The 14,205-nt window shown below is 41.4% G+C and overlaps 1 protein-coding gene across 2 annotated transcripts in view; it reads left to right on the top strand.

Moving 5' to 3' along the window:
* Positions 1-14,205, top strand: part of LOC115459000 (ubiquitin-conjugating enzyme E2 variant 1) — an 83,533-nt gene that overhangs the window by 47,380 nt on the left and 21,948 nt on the right. Inside the window, exon 6 of one of the 2 annotated variants that reach the window (XM_030188861.1) lies at positions 9,929-10,901. The exons of the other annotated variant lie outside the window; for it this stretch is intronic. Within the exon in view, the coding sequence (XP_030044721.1) occupies positions 9,929-10,050 (122 nt within the window). The 3' untranslated portion in view covers positions 10,051-10,901. Of the gene's footprint in view, positions 1-9,928; positions 10,902-14,205 lie in introns of those variants that run through there. 2 annotated transcript variants of the gene reach the window in all.

Genomic DNA, 14,205 nt, shown 5'->3' with positions numbered 1-14,205 from the left:
TCTTTAAGGAATTGAAGGATTTTTTTTTTTTTTAGTCTGGCAGCATTGGAATGATCGATTTGTATAGGAGCTTTTGCACCTTTTAATGAGGTAGATTTCCTCAGGACAGAATAGTTTAGCTGCGTTAAGAGCAAATACTGGCCACAACAGTGGCAGCCACAAAGAGAAAAGAGTCTGCTAGAACAGTGGGAGCTGTGAAGATGGAATGGACGGCTGCCGTGGCCATTATATGAAATGCGGCCAAGAGCATTTGAAGTTGAAAAGATAAACCACACACTCCAATCCCTCCCTCCCCATACCCAGGCCAAGTGTACTTGTATGAGTATTTCCAAACATTTGTTGCCAATCTGAGAAAATTCCATCGCATTACATAGGTCATCCAAAAAGAGATAACTGCATTAAGCTTTTATCACGAAGCTCCTCCAATTACAACTACAGGAGATAGAAAATAAGCACTTAGTGGAGGAGTGGCCTGGTGGTTAGGGTGGTGGTGGACTTTGGTCCTGGGGAACTGAGGAACTGAGTTCCATTCCCAATTCAGGCACAGGCAGCTCCTTGTGATTCTGGGCAAGTCACTTAACCCTCCATTGCCCCATGGAAGCCGCATTGAGCCTGCCATGAGTGGGAAAGCGCGGGGTACAAATGTAACAAAAATAAAATAGATACTATTGGAGATTCTACATGGAATGTTGCTACTATTGGAGATTCTACGTGGAATGTTGCTATTCCACTAGCAACATTCCATGTAGAAGGCTGCGCAGGCTTCTGTTTCTGTGAGTCTGACGTCCTGCACGTACGTGCAGGACATCAGACTCACAGAAGCAGAAGCCTGCGCGGCCACATTGGTGATCTGCAAGGGCCGACTTCTACATGGAATGTTGCTAGTGGAATAGCAACATTCCATGTAGAATCTCAAATAGTAGCAACAGTGGAGGAGTGGCCTAGTGGTTAGGGTGGTGGACTTTGGTCCTGAGGAACTGAGTTCAATTCCCGGCACAGGCAACTCATTGTGACTCTGGGCAAGTCACTTAACCCTCCATTGCCCACCGCATTGAGCCTGCCATGACTGGGAAAGCGCGGGATACAAATGTGGAATAGCAACATTCCATGTAGAATCTCAAATAGTAGCAACAGTGGAGGAGTGGCCTAGTGGTTAGGGTGGTGGACTTTGGTCCTGGGGAACTGAGGAACTGAGTTCAATTCCCGGCACAGGCAGCTCATTGTGACTCTGGGCAAGTCACTTAACCCTCCATTGGCCACCGCATTGAGCCTGCCATGAGTGGGAAAGCATGGGGTACAAATGTAACAAAAATAAATAAAATAAAAATTATCAAAATTCGATCTTTCTATGTTGATAGTACACCTCCACTGGCTGCCGGTTGAGGCTAGGGTGATTTTTTTTTTTTTTTTTTATTGTATTCTATATAAGATCTTGTAGGACCTGGCACCATTGTATATGTAACCTTTACTTGAATTTGCATCTTCAGTAAGAACCCGGGTATTGAGGCAACCTAACCCTTTTGTTTTCGCTAGCCCTAGAGGGATGAAACTGTCTTGCTTGTTTGAATACTTTCTCTTTTCAAGCAGCAAAAGTTTAGAAAGGTTTTTCCAACTAAGCTATGATCTATTACAGATTATAAAACTTTTAGAAAGCTTTTAAAGACATTTTTATTCCAAAGGGTTGTTACACAGCAATAATGGTTTAGATAACTGATTTCATGAAGTCTTAAATTATTGTGTTATGTATTCTGACTGCTGTTTCTTATGAAATCATTGCGTGGTTCAATGTATTCCCGAGTTGTACTGGCACTTAAGTGTTGTGATTCACGTTGAACCAGTTTAGGCACACGTGGCATAGAAGAATAAATATTATTAACGCCAACCTGCAGTTCCATACTAACTGGTAACCCCTTCACACCCACACTTGCCTTTTCCCTATGTATTCCCATAAACCAAATACAAGAATATCTTTTGTTTCTTTAAGGGACTGTGGTAAAGCAGCCCATAAATGGGGACCATCAACATATCTGTGCTGAAATTGAACTTAAAGAAGACAGTGGAGGGATCTCATCCAAATATTTCCTAGTTGAGCATAAGCAAAGAGGGATAACAGTATAATCATTGTGTAATGTCCACACTGGCATGTTTTTGTATTTAATGCATGTATATTAAACACACATGGTGCCAAAAAATAAAATACTTTCAAGAAAGCTGAAGCATATCCTTGGGCATTCTGTGTACAAAATAGTGTTTAGAATTATTTCAGGTTTGGCTCCTAATTATACTGTTGATAAACTTGCCTTTACCAGGTAAATTGTTTTACACTTTCTCTTGAGAAAAGGAGTTGGTTCTTAAAAAAAATGAAAAGTTTCTCTCTTGGTTTTCTCAACAGGCGGTAGTATCACATTGGAATTCTCTTCCTATTATAGTAAAGCAGGAGACCATGTTACATGGGGTTTAGAAAGGCCAAAAAACTAATTTCAAAAATACTTTGGGTGAATTTAGTTTATGATTTTATACATTTTTAATGTACATCTTAATATCGTAATCCGCAGTGAAGTAGCGGAATATGAAGGTTATGTTCTGTTGGAGCTCCAGCTTACATGCTCATAGCTGAAGGAGACCAGCACTGACAGATCTTTTGAGATGTGCTTAGTTCCTTGGCATTTGCTTTGATTTGATTGTTTGTTTGTTTATTTATTTATTGCATTTGTATCCCACATTTTCCCACCTATTTGCAGGCTCAATGTGGCTTACAGTGTTCCGTCATGGCATTCGCCATTCCAGAGTAAAATATACAATTGATGTTACATAGAGAACATGGATGACATTGAATTAAGCAAACAGATATAGTAAGAAAACAGTCAGATTATGAGGTAGAGTGGTGATGTGTTACAATGTCTGTTATTGATCATTGTGGTATGCCTTGTTGAAGAGATAGGTCTTCAGAGATTTACGAAAGTTAATTCATTCGTAAATTGTTTTTAAGTTAAGTGGCAGTGCATTCCACAACTGCGTGCTCATGTAGGAAAAGCTGGACGCATGTGTTAGCCTGTATTTTAGTCCTCTACAGCTGGGGAAGTGAAGATTAAGGAATGTGCGGACTGATCTTTTAGCATTCTTGGGTGGTAGGTCAACAAGGTCTGACATATAGGCCGGGGCGTCTCCGTGAATGATTTTATGAACTAGAGTGCAGACCTTGAACGTGATACATTCTTTGAGAGGAAGCCAGTGTAGTTTTTCTCTTAGGGGTTTTGCACTTTCGTATTTTGTTTTTCCAAATATGGAGAGCTGGCCAACCCAATAATTTGATTAAGATGAGTTTGGAGAAAGTTTGACTTGTTGTTGTTGTTGTTGTTGTTGCTCAGGGAAATTGAGCTTTAAACTTTTGTTGCCCACATATACCCAGTTGGGAGTTTGGAATAAGGTACACTTCCTTCTGATTGATCTACAGTACAGTATTATTGATTATTCGATCATCCGGCAATATCTGACACTCCCTGGTGATGTCACATTTGTTTCTATTAAAAATCTTTGTTTTAGATCTGTGCCTTTGTTTATGAATTGTTTGAGGGATTTATGCTGTGGGTTGTTTTTTTTTAATTTGTATTATCCAACATTTCAGTTATCCGATGAAGGGTCAGTCCTGTTTATTGGATATTTGAGACCATACTGTATTTCTATTTCTTCTGGCCAAACTCTGGCTCTTGTTGCTCGTCTGTCGGCCTTATTGATGAATTTTCAGTGTATCCATGTTGTATGTACACAAGACGAACGTGCACGCAAGGTATGTTTTAGTATCTTGTGGGACAGAGGATCATTGATTGTAACTTTGATGTGATTGATTGGATCCTGCCTTCATTTTGAGGAAAAGCTTTGATAAATGTAAGCTGCTTTTATAGTTTGGTGAGCATTGAAAAGGTTTGTACCACTATGGGGTGGCTGCTGCTGTAGCGCAGTCATTGGGCAGTGAAAAGGGAACTAGCATTTGTGAACCAGGAAGGCAGCCTACTGCTGTAGCAACAGGTTCAGAGACCAAGTTATATGGAGGGGAAGAAAAAAAAATTAGCTTCTCTCAAAAATGATTTCCCTGACTCCTAAAAACTTCGTAAAAAGAAGTCAACCCCTTCTAGTGACTACAGATCAGTGTCGGTAGTAAAGCTGAAACACCATAAAGATAATATAATGCTACAGTGGTAGGCTGTACATCCAACAACGCAGTACAGAATTTAGAAATGGCACTTTTTTTTCCTCCTCCTTGTTTTGCAGGCTTGTGGCACAAGCTTGTTTTGGAATCGCTGATGCTGAAACCCACTTCACATTGGGTCACTTCCTCTGCCAGCTTAGACCAGACTGTTTATATGAACTGTGGGGATCCGGTGATTCACATAAGCATTTTGTGAATCACGGGACCCCGGTGCATGGGTTCACTTCCTCCTCCTGCCCTGTGATCTCTGCAGGAGAGGAGGAGAGCCAGCTCTAGGAGTACCAGCTCTAGGAGTACAAGGAGAGGGGGGCAGAGAAATGTGAGTGTGCCATTGGGGAGGGTGGGAAATAAAGGAACTTTTGGGCCTTAAAATGGGGAAATTCTGTGCAAAAACACTACAAATAAATAGCACAGAATTTTCAAAGATTTTGCACAGAATTCTTCCAGGAGTAAACATATTATTTAGGAGTGGAGGAATAGCCTAGTGGTTAGTGCAGTGGACTTTGATCCTGGGGAACTGAGTTCGATTCCCACTGCAGCTCCTTGTGACTCTGGGCAAGTCACTTAACCTTCCATTGCCCCTGGTACAAAATAAGTACCTGAATATATGTAAACTGCTTTGAATGTAGTTGCAAAAACCTCAGAAAGGTGGTATATCAAGTCCCATTTCCCCTTTCCCTATATTATCTCTCTATATAAAACGCACCTCCAACGTTCGAATGAAGCCTCTGTTAGCCAAAAGTGAAGGGGGTGAGATCGCATTGTGTCTGCCCCGCCCACACGTCAAACGTGATGACGTCGAGGGCGGAGCAATGACACTCATCCAATCACAACGCTCGGCAGCGAAGCGTCAGGGAAGGAGGCGGCGCTCTCAATGTCTAGCCTTCCCTTCGCTGTGTTCCGCCTTCTTCTGACGTCAAGGATGACGTCAAAAGAAGGCGGAACACAGCGAAGGGAAACCTAGACGTCGGGAGCACCGCCTCCTTCCCTGACGCTTCGCTGCCGGAACCGCCACAGAGGTAAATTTAAAAACAAGAAAAAAAAAATAAAAACCATGTTGGGGGGAGCGAAGAGGGTGGCCACAAAAGAAAAACAATGGGAGCGGGAGGGCAGGGGAGAAACGACACCATGGATGCGAAGGGGGGGGGGGGAAGAAGAGGGCGGCCCAGGCTGGGACATGGGAGAGAGAGGAGCATGGATGCAAGGGGGGGTCATGGAAGGGAGACAGGGGACTTGCTGGAAAAGGATGAATGGAGGCGGCAGGGGACAGAGGAGCATGGATTGGGAGGGCAGGACTCAGGGAGAGGGGAATTGCTGGATAGGGATGAATGGAGGGGCCAGGTGACAGAGGAGCATGGATTGGAAGGGCAGGACTCAGGGAGAGGGGAATTGCTGGATAGGGATGAATGGAGGGGACAGATGGCCATGGATGCATACGGATTGCAGGGCAGGCCTCAGGCAGAGAGGGGAATTGCTGGATAGGGATGAATGGAGGGGCCAGGTGACAGAGGAGCATGGATTGGAAGGGCAGGACTCAGGGAGAGGGGAATTGCTGGATAGGGATGAATGGAGGGGACAGATGGCCATGGATGGATATGGATTGCAGAGAGGAGAAATGCTGGATAGGGAAAAATGGAGGGGCCAGGTGACAAAGGAGCATGGATGGGCATGGATTGGAAGGGCAGGACTCAGGGAGAGGGGAATTGCTGGATAGGGATGAATGGAGGGGACAGATGGCCATGGATGCATATGGATTGCAGGGCAGGCCTCAGGCAGAGAGGGGAATTGCTGGATAGGGATGAATGGAGGGGCCAGGTGACAGAGGAGCATGGATTGGACTCACACTTTCACTCTGACTCTCAAACACTCACTCTCACATACACTCTCCCAAACACACACACTCCGAGGAAAACCTTGCTAGCGCCCGTTTCATTTGTGTCAGAAACGGGCCTTTTTTACTAGTATATAATATAGACAACATTAGTAATACAAAGGCATTGAGATAAAGTGGATATATGTACTTTTGAATAAGGTACGTGGAATTGTTGTCAGTTACAGGGTGTGTGGCATGCTAGCCTAGATATGGAGTGAGTGGATAGTCTCGATCATCACACCCGTTAAAAGCTTGATAGAAGAGCCAGATTTTCATCTGCTTCCTGAAATAGAGGTAGTCTTGAGTTAGCCATGCGCCCTCCCTGCCCATCTTCAAATCCTTACTCAAAGCCTACCTCTTCACTGTAGCTTTCGGCACATAACCACTTACCTCTATCCAGGAAACCTACACTGCCCCATTTGATTGACTACATACTTGTCCTTTAGATTGTAAGCTCTTTTGAGCAGGGATTGTCCTTCCTCGTTTAAAATTGTACAGCGCTGCATAACCCTAGTAGCACTTTAGAAATGTTAAGTAGTAGTAGAATGTGGAGGCTACTCCTGAGAAGGCTTCCTGGCAGGTATCAGATTGTGCAATTTTGATTAACAAGGGTACAATTAGGGATGCTCCTTGAGAGGATACAAAACTATTCAAGGTTGTTAAAACATGTGCAGACTGTGAAATATTGCAGGAAGACCTTAGGAAATTGGAAGACTTGGCATCCAAATAGCAGATGAAATTTAATGTGGACAAATGCAAGGTGTGATACACATTGGAAAGAATAATCCGAATCATAGTTAACCTGATGCTAGGGTCCACCTTGGGGGTCAGCGATCAAGAAAAAGATCTGAGTGTCATTGTAGATAATACACTGAAATCTTCTGCTGAGTGTATGGCGGCAGCCAAAAAAGCAAATTGGATGCTAGGAATTATTAGGAAAGGGATGGTGAATAAGACCGGAAACACTATAATGCCTTTGTATCGCTTTGAGTATTGCGTTCAGTTCTGGTCGCCGTTTCTCAAAAAAGATATAGCAGAATTAGAAAAGGTTCAAAGAAGAGAGACCAAAATGATAAAAGGGGATGGAACTCCTCTCGTATGAGGAAAAGCCAAAGAGATTAGGGCTTTTCAGTTTGGAAAAGAGATTGATGAGGGGAGATATGATTGAGGTCTATAAAATCCTGAGTGATGTAAAATGAGTAGAAGTAAATCGATTTTTTACTTGTTCCAAAAGTATAAAGACTAGGGGACACTTGAGGAAGTTACATGGAAATTCTTTAAAACAAATAGGAGGAAATATTTTTTTCACTCAACGAATAAGCTCTGGAACTCTTTGCCGGAGGATGTGGTAACAGCAGTTAGCGTATCTGGGTTTTAAAAAGGTTTGGACACATTCCTGGAGGAAAAGTCCATAGTCTGCTATTGAGACAGACATGGGAAGCAACTGCTTGCCCTGTGATATGTAGTATGGAGTGTTGCCACAATGTGGGTTTCTGCCAGGTACTTGTGACCTGGCTTGGCCGCTGTTTGGAAAACAGGATGCTGAGCTAGATGGACCATTGGTCTGACCCAGTGTGGCTACTCTTATGTTCTTATGCAGATGTGCAGACAAAATTGCTCAGTTGGAAGAGGTTAATCGGGTTTTGGTAAAAGATAGTATTGGCGTTGAGATCTAAATGAGGTGTTCTTGAGAATAATTATTGCTGTAATAATTTGAGGTTATTTTCCCTTTAATTGGATAATTTCAGCTGCTAAAATGCTTAAGGTTTATTTTACTAGTGTTTTACTTTTGGGAGATTCCGATTTACATAACTTATCTAAGGTTTATGATGTTTCTGCCTCTGCTGGGATTGAAAGGAAGTGAGGAAGAATTTGATGTTATTCATGCCCCTTGAGATCTGACTTTGACCACTATATTAGAGACTTCTGTGGTGGAGACCCATAATATCAAATCAATTATTATATATCACTAATATCCCATTTCCAGGGTTCAGTGTGGTTTACATTCTAGGTGAGACAAAAGCTGATAATGTTAGTGTGAAGTATGAGAACAATTAGAGACCATTGTTGTAATGCATGAGACCAAAACATTATAGGAAAGGATAATGGATGATACTAGGAGGTAGAAGTCAATGGATTGTTATGAAGCAGTCTTTGGGAAGAGAAAGGTTTTTAGACTCTTCCTGAAGCTAAGGTAGCTGTTTTCTGTTGTGAAGGTAATAGGTAGAGAGTTCCATATTTTAACTCCAAGTACAGGGAATAAAGAGCTGAAAATCTTCTGATATTTGAATTGCCTTTTGAAACGGTGACGCTAGCATCGGTTGTTCTTTCAGTCTGTTAGACTGGACCAAATGTAGCAAAGTGGTCTTAGAGCAGTTCAGAGTTGAAACCCTGTAAGATTTGAAAAATAGCCATCTTGGTAGCTACTTCCTTCACTCTTCTGACAGGGATAGGATTTTTTCCTTATAGTTTAAATATTCTGTTTTATTTCGTGGGCATGATATATTTTCTGATTTACCCCCAGCAACATTGCAAATTAGATGAGATTTTTTGTCCTTTGGGACTTAGGATATTGGTGGATATTGGTCCTTAATTTAGGGGGGGGGGGGGGGGGTTCTGAAGTTTCCTAGGAAATGTGAAATTAGAAACAATCTAGGTTATATGTTTCATTTTTGCCTTCTCAATTGAAAGATATTTTGGATGCTAAAGAAAATAATAGTTTGTATTTGAAGCAAGTTAGTTTCTCCTGCCTACAAGTTCATAAAGGGAAGACTAGTCTTACTGAGGGTTTCAATTTGCATTTTTCCTTTACCTGGTGTCTTCTTCCCAGTGGTGGACTTTGGAAATTCTTTTCCTTCATTGTTTTGTTTCCTATTATGACTGTGTGTTTAAATTTGGATTAAAAATTCTGTAATTCTATAATTTAAAAAAAATCTGTCCATTTGCACTTCATGATAGAAGAAAGGTGGGTTATAAATAGATGATTTGTAGATAAGTGAAGTACATCTGCATGGAAGTCTAATGAGGTGTAGCATAGCACCGTCTCTTATTCACTAGATCCACGATGGAAAGAATGGAGGGAGCTCTGTGCGTGCACACACACATGTCCTAGGGAGGGCCCCTAAAGTTTCTATTCAGCTGTCCCTTTCCTTATTTCCAATCTACAGATTTTGACTACTCGTGTGTGACCTGCGCCTCTCCTAACTTAAAATATGTAAAAGGAAATCCTATAGTCTTGGTCTTCACTCCCAGTATGAGGGCCAACAACAGGTCAGAGGTTTCAGGAGAGAGAGAGAGATTTGCATATAGTGGAAGTAGTGGGCGGGCATGCAAATCATCTCATGCATATTCTTTGCCTTTCTACCCCTGTGAGAAATTTCTTCAATAAGTTACATTTACTATATTACCTCTACTTAGTAACTTTAGCCTTTTTCAATATATAAAAAAAACTTTATTTATTCAATATTTCTTTGACAAATTACACAATCTTAAAACCCACCTTATCCTCACTAAGGATAAGGTGGGTTTTAAGATTGTGTAATTTGTCAAAGAAATATTGAATAAATAAAGTTTTGTTATATATTGAAAACGGATGCATATTCATTAGAGATGTACTGAATACCTGACGTATTGGTGGTCCTTGCACTGGGAGGTCATATAGGATAGCCTGATCAGAAGAATGATTTGTAAAAATGATTGTCATCCTCCCCCTCCCCCCCCCCCCCCCCCCCCCAAAAAAAAAAAAAAAAAAAGAAAATACCTGTAAACGTAAGCTTTGTTGTAGTTATTTTCTGTTGATTGGCTGCTTGGCACTTATGGGATTTTATTTCTTCTTTCCTTTTTTTAAGGTTGGTTAAACTATCCCTTGGAGAAAATTGGATTTTGGAGGTGTTTAGAGGACATTATTCAACGAGTGACTGGAGAAAAACCTAGATCTGATGACTTGAAGTGGGCTCAAAAAGTCCAATGAAACATTGCCAGCCTATTGGAATCCTGTAACTCGTTGCCAACCTTAATTTAAAAAGCCATCAGCCAAATACAAGACTTAATGAGACACTCTAGACAATAAAGCACAAAGTAAAGTGCTAACACCATCCTAACTGCAATTAAGGAACTTATTAAAAATAATACTTGAACAGAGAGTTTAGTTTTCAGTTTGTATTGAGCTTCTTAGTTCTAACTATTTTTGCTGATGTCTTAGATAATATTTCACCTTATGGAGTCTTATAGGACCAGCGTATGAGCCAGACAGAAAGGAAACACCTTGTAACGTGCACTGAGGAAGCGCATCGGTGAAACAATGAGCATTTGTTGTATCAACATTAATTTACTATTTAGAAATAGCTTGATATTTTATGAAGAGAATGAAGGCTACGAAAAAGCGTTGAATCTTTTACTATACAGTGCATGGAAACTGCATACAGACCAACCAGATGGGATCTCTGTGTCTCTTGCAATGAGTTTAGCAGTGGAACAGTTTCCTTTCTACTGTGTGGTCTGTTCTTCTTGATGTGCAATGGGATATTACTTTTGCAAGTGCCCCCATATGGCGCGTAAACATCCAGAAACAATTTCTGTTCCCAGAGCGTACAGGCACTGAGTTAGACATTCCATCCTTTGATGCTTGCCATAGATCATTCAGATGCTGATATACACTCATTCGAGAATCGCAATGGCAAAGATCTTTCCCATTGTTGAATAAGATCGATCAGAATGGACATGCTAGAACTGAACGCTTGGAGGGAGTTAGTATGTTTTAAGAGTTAAAGATATCAAATTTCTGTTTTTAGAAGGAACATATTAAAAGGTTGGTGTTTTTAAGGTGCTTGTTTTGTTTCTGTGAATATTATAAAGCCTTAATCATTTTTTTTGTGCAATAGACATTAATTTGATTCTCTGAATGTATATATTTATAACAAAGTAAAAAAACAAAAAAAAACCTTGTCAATATTAACTGTGTCTGTCAAAATCTTGTCAAATGAAGGTGGAACAGCAGTGAAATGAACACATATGAGCATTACTGAGTTTGCAGTTCTGAAAAGGACTGTCTTTATATTAAAATATCCAGTGCCATGCCTGTCCAGCATAGCTGGTGACAAACATTGGTCTTCATTTCCACTACCAGGTTGTGTTTGAACTGAACTTCTCCTTATGTTGGGTTCTCGCCCAAAGTCTGTAGAAATCAAAATGTACATCTACTGTTTGATGTAGTTCAAAAGGTCATTCCACAGTTCAGCACCCAGTACTCCAAGTAAATTATATATATTCTGCCTAATCTTAGAAGTAGTGACCTACAAATTCAGAAATGTATTTATGTGCTGGGTCTAAAACTGCAGTTGAATATTCTTAAAGAAAAATGGTGCTTTCCACAGATATGCACAGCATTGGGGGAGGGGAATGCTTTCACCTCCAGCTCAATGCAGAGCATCAAATGTAAACAGCAGCCCCTCTGCCAATCCAGAAACATGAAGATATTTACATCGGGCCAGTGTTTTTGGTTATACCAGGAGTAGGCAACTCCGGTCCTCGAGAGCCGCAGGCAGGTCAGGGTTTCAGGATATCCGCAATGAATATGCAGGAGATAGATTTGCAAGCACTGCCTCCATGGTATGCAAATCTATCTCCTGCATATTCATTGTGGATATCCTGAAAACCTGACCTGCCTGCGGCTCTCGAGGACCGGAGTTGCCTACCCCTGGGTTATACTAATAACTGTTCTCACATTGTTACTGGCTAGCCCTGAAGTGTTAAGTTTTGGAACTAGAAATATTTGTATTTTTGAATCTTTGGAGCCACTGCTTTTGTGTGGTAAGAGGCTGGTGACATTTAACTACTTTTTTTTTTTTTTTTAAGTACACAGACTTAAAATCATTGAGGGGTCAATACTCCAAGCCAGACACAAAAGCCCCATGCAGATGGGCCAACAACACAACAGTAATGCACAAAAAAATTAGTGCTGTGATGCTCGAAGCAAATTGAATACAAATTTTATGTGTGGTAAAATTGCACTATTGAAGGGAAAGCGGGGTGAGGAATGTAGTCGACACATGCACACGAAGGTTTTGCAGTAAGCGTGGCTCTTGGATTCTTCTTTCACGTATCTAGCCGCTAAAGTTTGGAGTGGGCTGCCAAATTTTGTAAGATCGACTTTGTTTTATCTCTTATTTAGGAAATGCCTGAAAGCTCATATGTTTTTGGCTGTTTTTTGTAGATTCATTTAGGTCTGATTTTATTTTTCTCTGCTAATTTAGGTCTAATTTCTGTCTACTATGTTTTTCTGATTTTTTTATGTAATGTAATTTCATCTGACTAGGGTACTTCTTTTCCTTGATTGTAATCCGCAATGAATCCAAATGGAGATATTACAGAATATAAGTCATGTGTAGCATACTCAGAAAAAAACGGAAGTACCAGTGGAGGAGTAGTCTAATAGTGTAGCGGGTTGTGGACATGGGGAACTGGGTTCGGCTCCCGGTGCTACCTGATGGTCAGCAGTGGGTTGAGATCCTGGGGGAACCAGGTTCAGTTCCCTCTGCAGCTCCGTATGACCCTGGGCAAGTCACCTAAACTTTCGTTGCCCCAGGTACAACAGTAGTGCAATGTACTACCTAGACTGGTATATAAATATGCAAATGAGTGATTGAATAAAATACATCGGTGCTGATTTCTTCAGAGCTTATATATTCGCATCTCTGCACATGGAATTTTTGCAAGGCTGATATTTAGGCACAGAACAGTCGAGGATGTGTAATTTTATTTTCACTTTTTTGCTCAGACACGCATTATGTAAAAAAAAAAAAATTGATAAGAAATCCTCTCCTGAAAACCACCTATGTTTTCAGCGTTATGGACCATCATTTCCTTTTATTCATTACAGTTCTTTTGTTTGTGCATTGCGAAGGAATGCTTATTGATCTCATTAACATCCATTTAAATACAGTTTGCGGCCATCTGTACTGCACACATTTTAACACCTCCCCTTGAGCTTTCTGAGCATTCGGCACATATATGTGTGTGCAAACCCGGTGCACATTTACACTCGCGGTAGCTTTGTGCATCGACCCCTGAGATATGAATGATTTATACGTTTTGGTAGTCGCCTTCTTACATTTACTAATTATAGTTGTAACCCATTTCATTAATGTTCTTTCATGCATAAAAAGCATATGATGATCTTGCAAGTAATGCTTCTAGCATTCAAAAGCACAAATTGAAATTCTATAGCAAGAACTGGCAATAATAAAGTGAAGTATTCTTACTCTCTTCTGCCATTAATGAAACAAAGAAATAAAAAGCAAAATATGGTCTGGCTTGGGTGCTTAGTTGCCATGCTCTGTAGTGTTCAGGGTTTATTTATTACATTTGTATCCCACATTTTCCCACCTATTTGCAGGTTCAATGTGGCTTACAATAATACCGTAGGGGCGTTCGGCAATTCCAGTATAAACAGTTACACAGTGATGTTATGGTAGAATAAGGTTCATGTGGAACAAACAAACATTAGGGAATCATATAGGGGAAAAGTAAATTTTTAAGGCTGCATGTTATGATATTTATTAATCTTAGTTAATAAAATTACTACTACTGTAAATCATAAAATTTATCTCCCCAAGTTACCTTGTCTTTTCCCCATGTGGCCGTTACTTTCTCCTTCCCTTCCTCTTCTCGTTCCAGCCCACATTTTCACTGGCTGTATGGCCCGAAGGCGCCTGATTGGCTTTTTGCCCAGAGAGCCAGTGAGGAATGCTGCTATTGGGGAGCACGCTGTATATCAGCGTGTGCACCCTACAGGAACCCTTGCTGTTGCTGCCTGCCCATCTGTTCCTGCCTGCTGCTGTCTACCCACCACCCGCTCTCACTGGTATGTACTGGGTCTGTGGGCCCCCTCTGGTATCCTCCCTCCCCCGGCAGTCCAGCATCCTCTCTGAGCCCCCTCCCTTGTGACGCAGTCAGCACATAGTCTGGAGGGGAGGAGGACGGGGGGGGGGGGGGAAAGAGGTGCAGTCACACAGGCTTGAGTGACTGCACCTCTCCTTCCTCCCCCCCCCCCCCCCCCCAAGACTGTGCTGCCTGTCTGATTTGTGACTGGGAGATCAGGCATGCAGTTCAGGTCTTGGGTGTCCTG

This window comes from Microcaecilia unicolor, unplaced genomic scaffold, assembly GCF_901765095.1.
Source record: "Microcaecilia unicolor unplaced genomic scaffold, aMicUni1.1, whole genome shotgun sequence".
NCBI classification, from domain to species: domain Eukaryota; kingdom Metazoa; phylum Chordata; class Amphibia; order Gymnophiona; family Siphonopidae; genus Microcaecilia; species Microcaecilia unicolor.
This window is presented reverse-complemented; position numbering and strand designations above follow the sequence as displayed.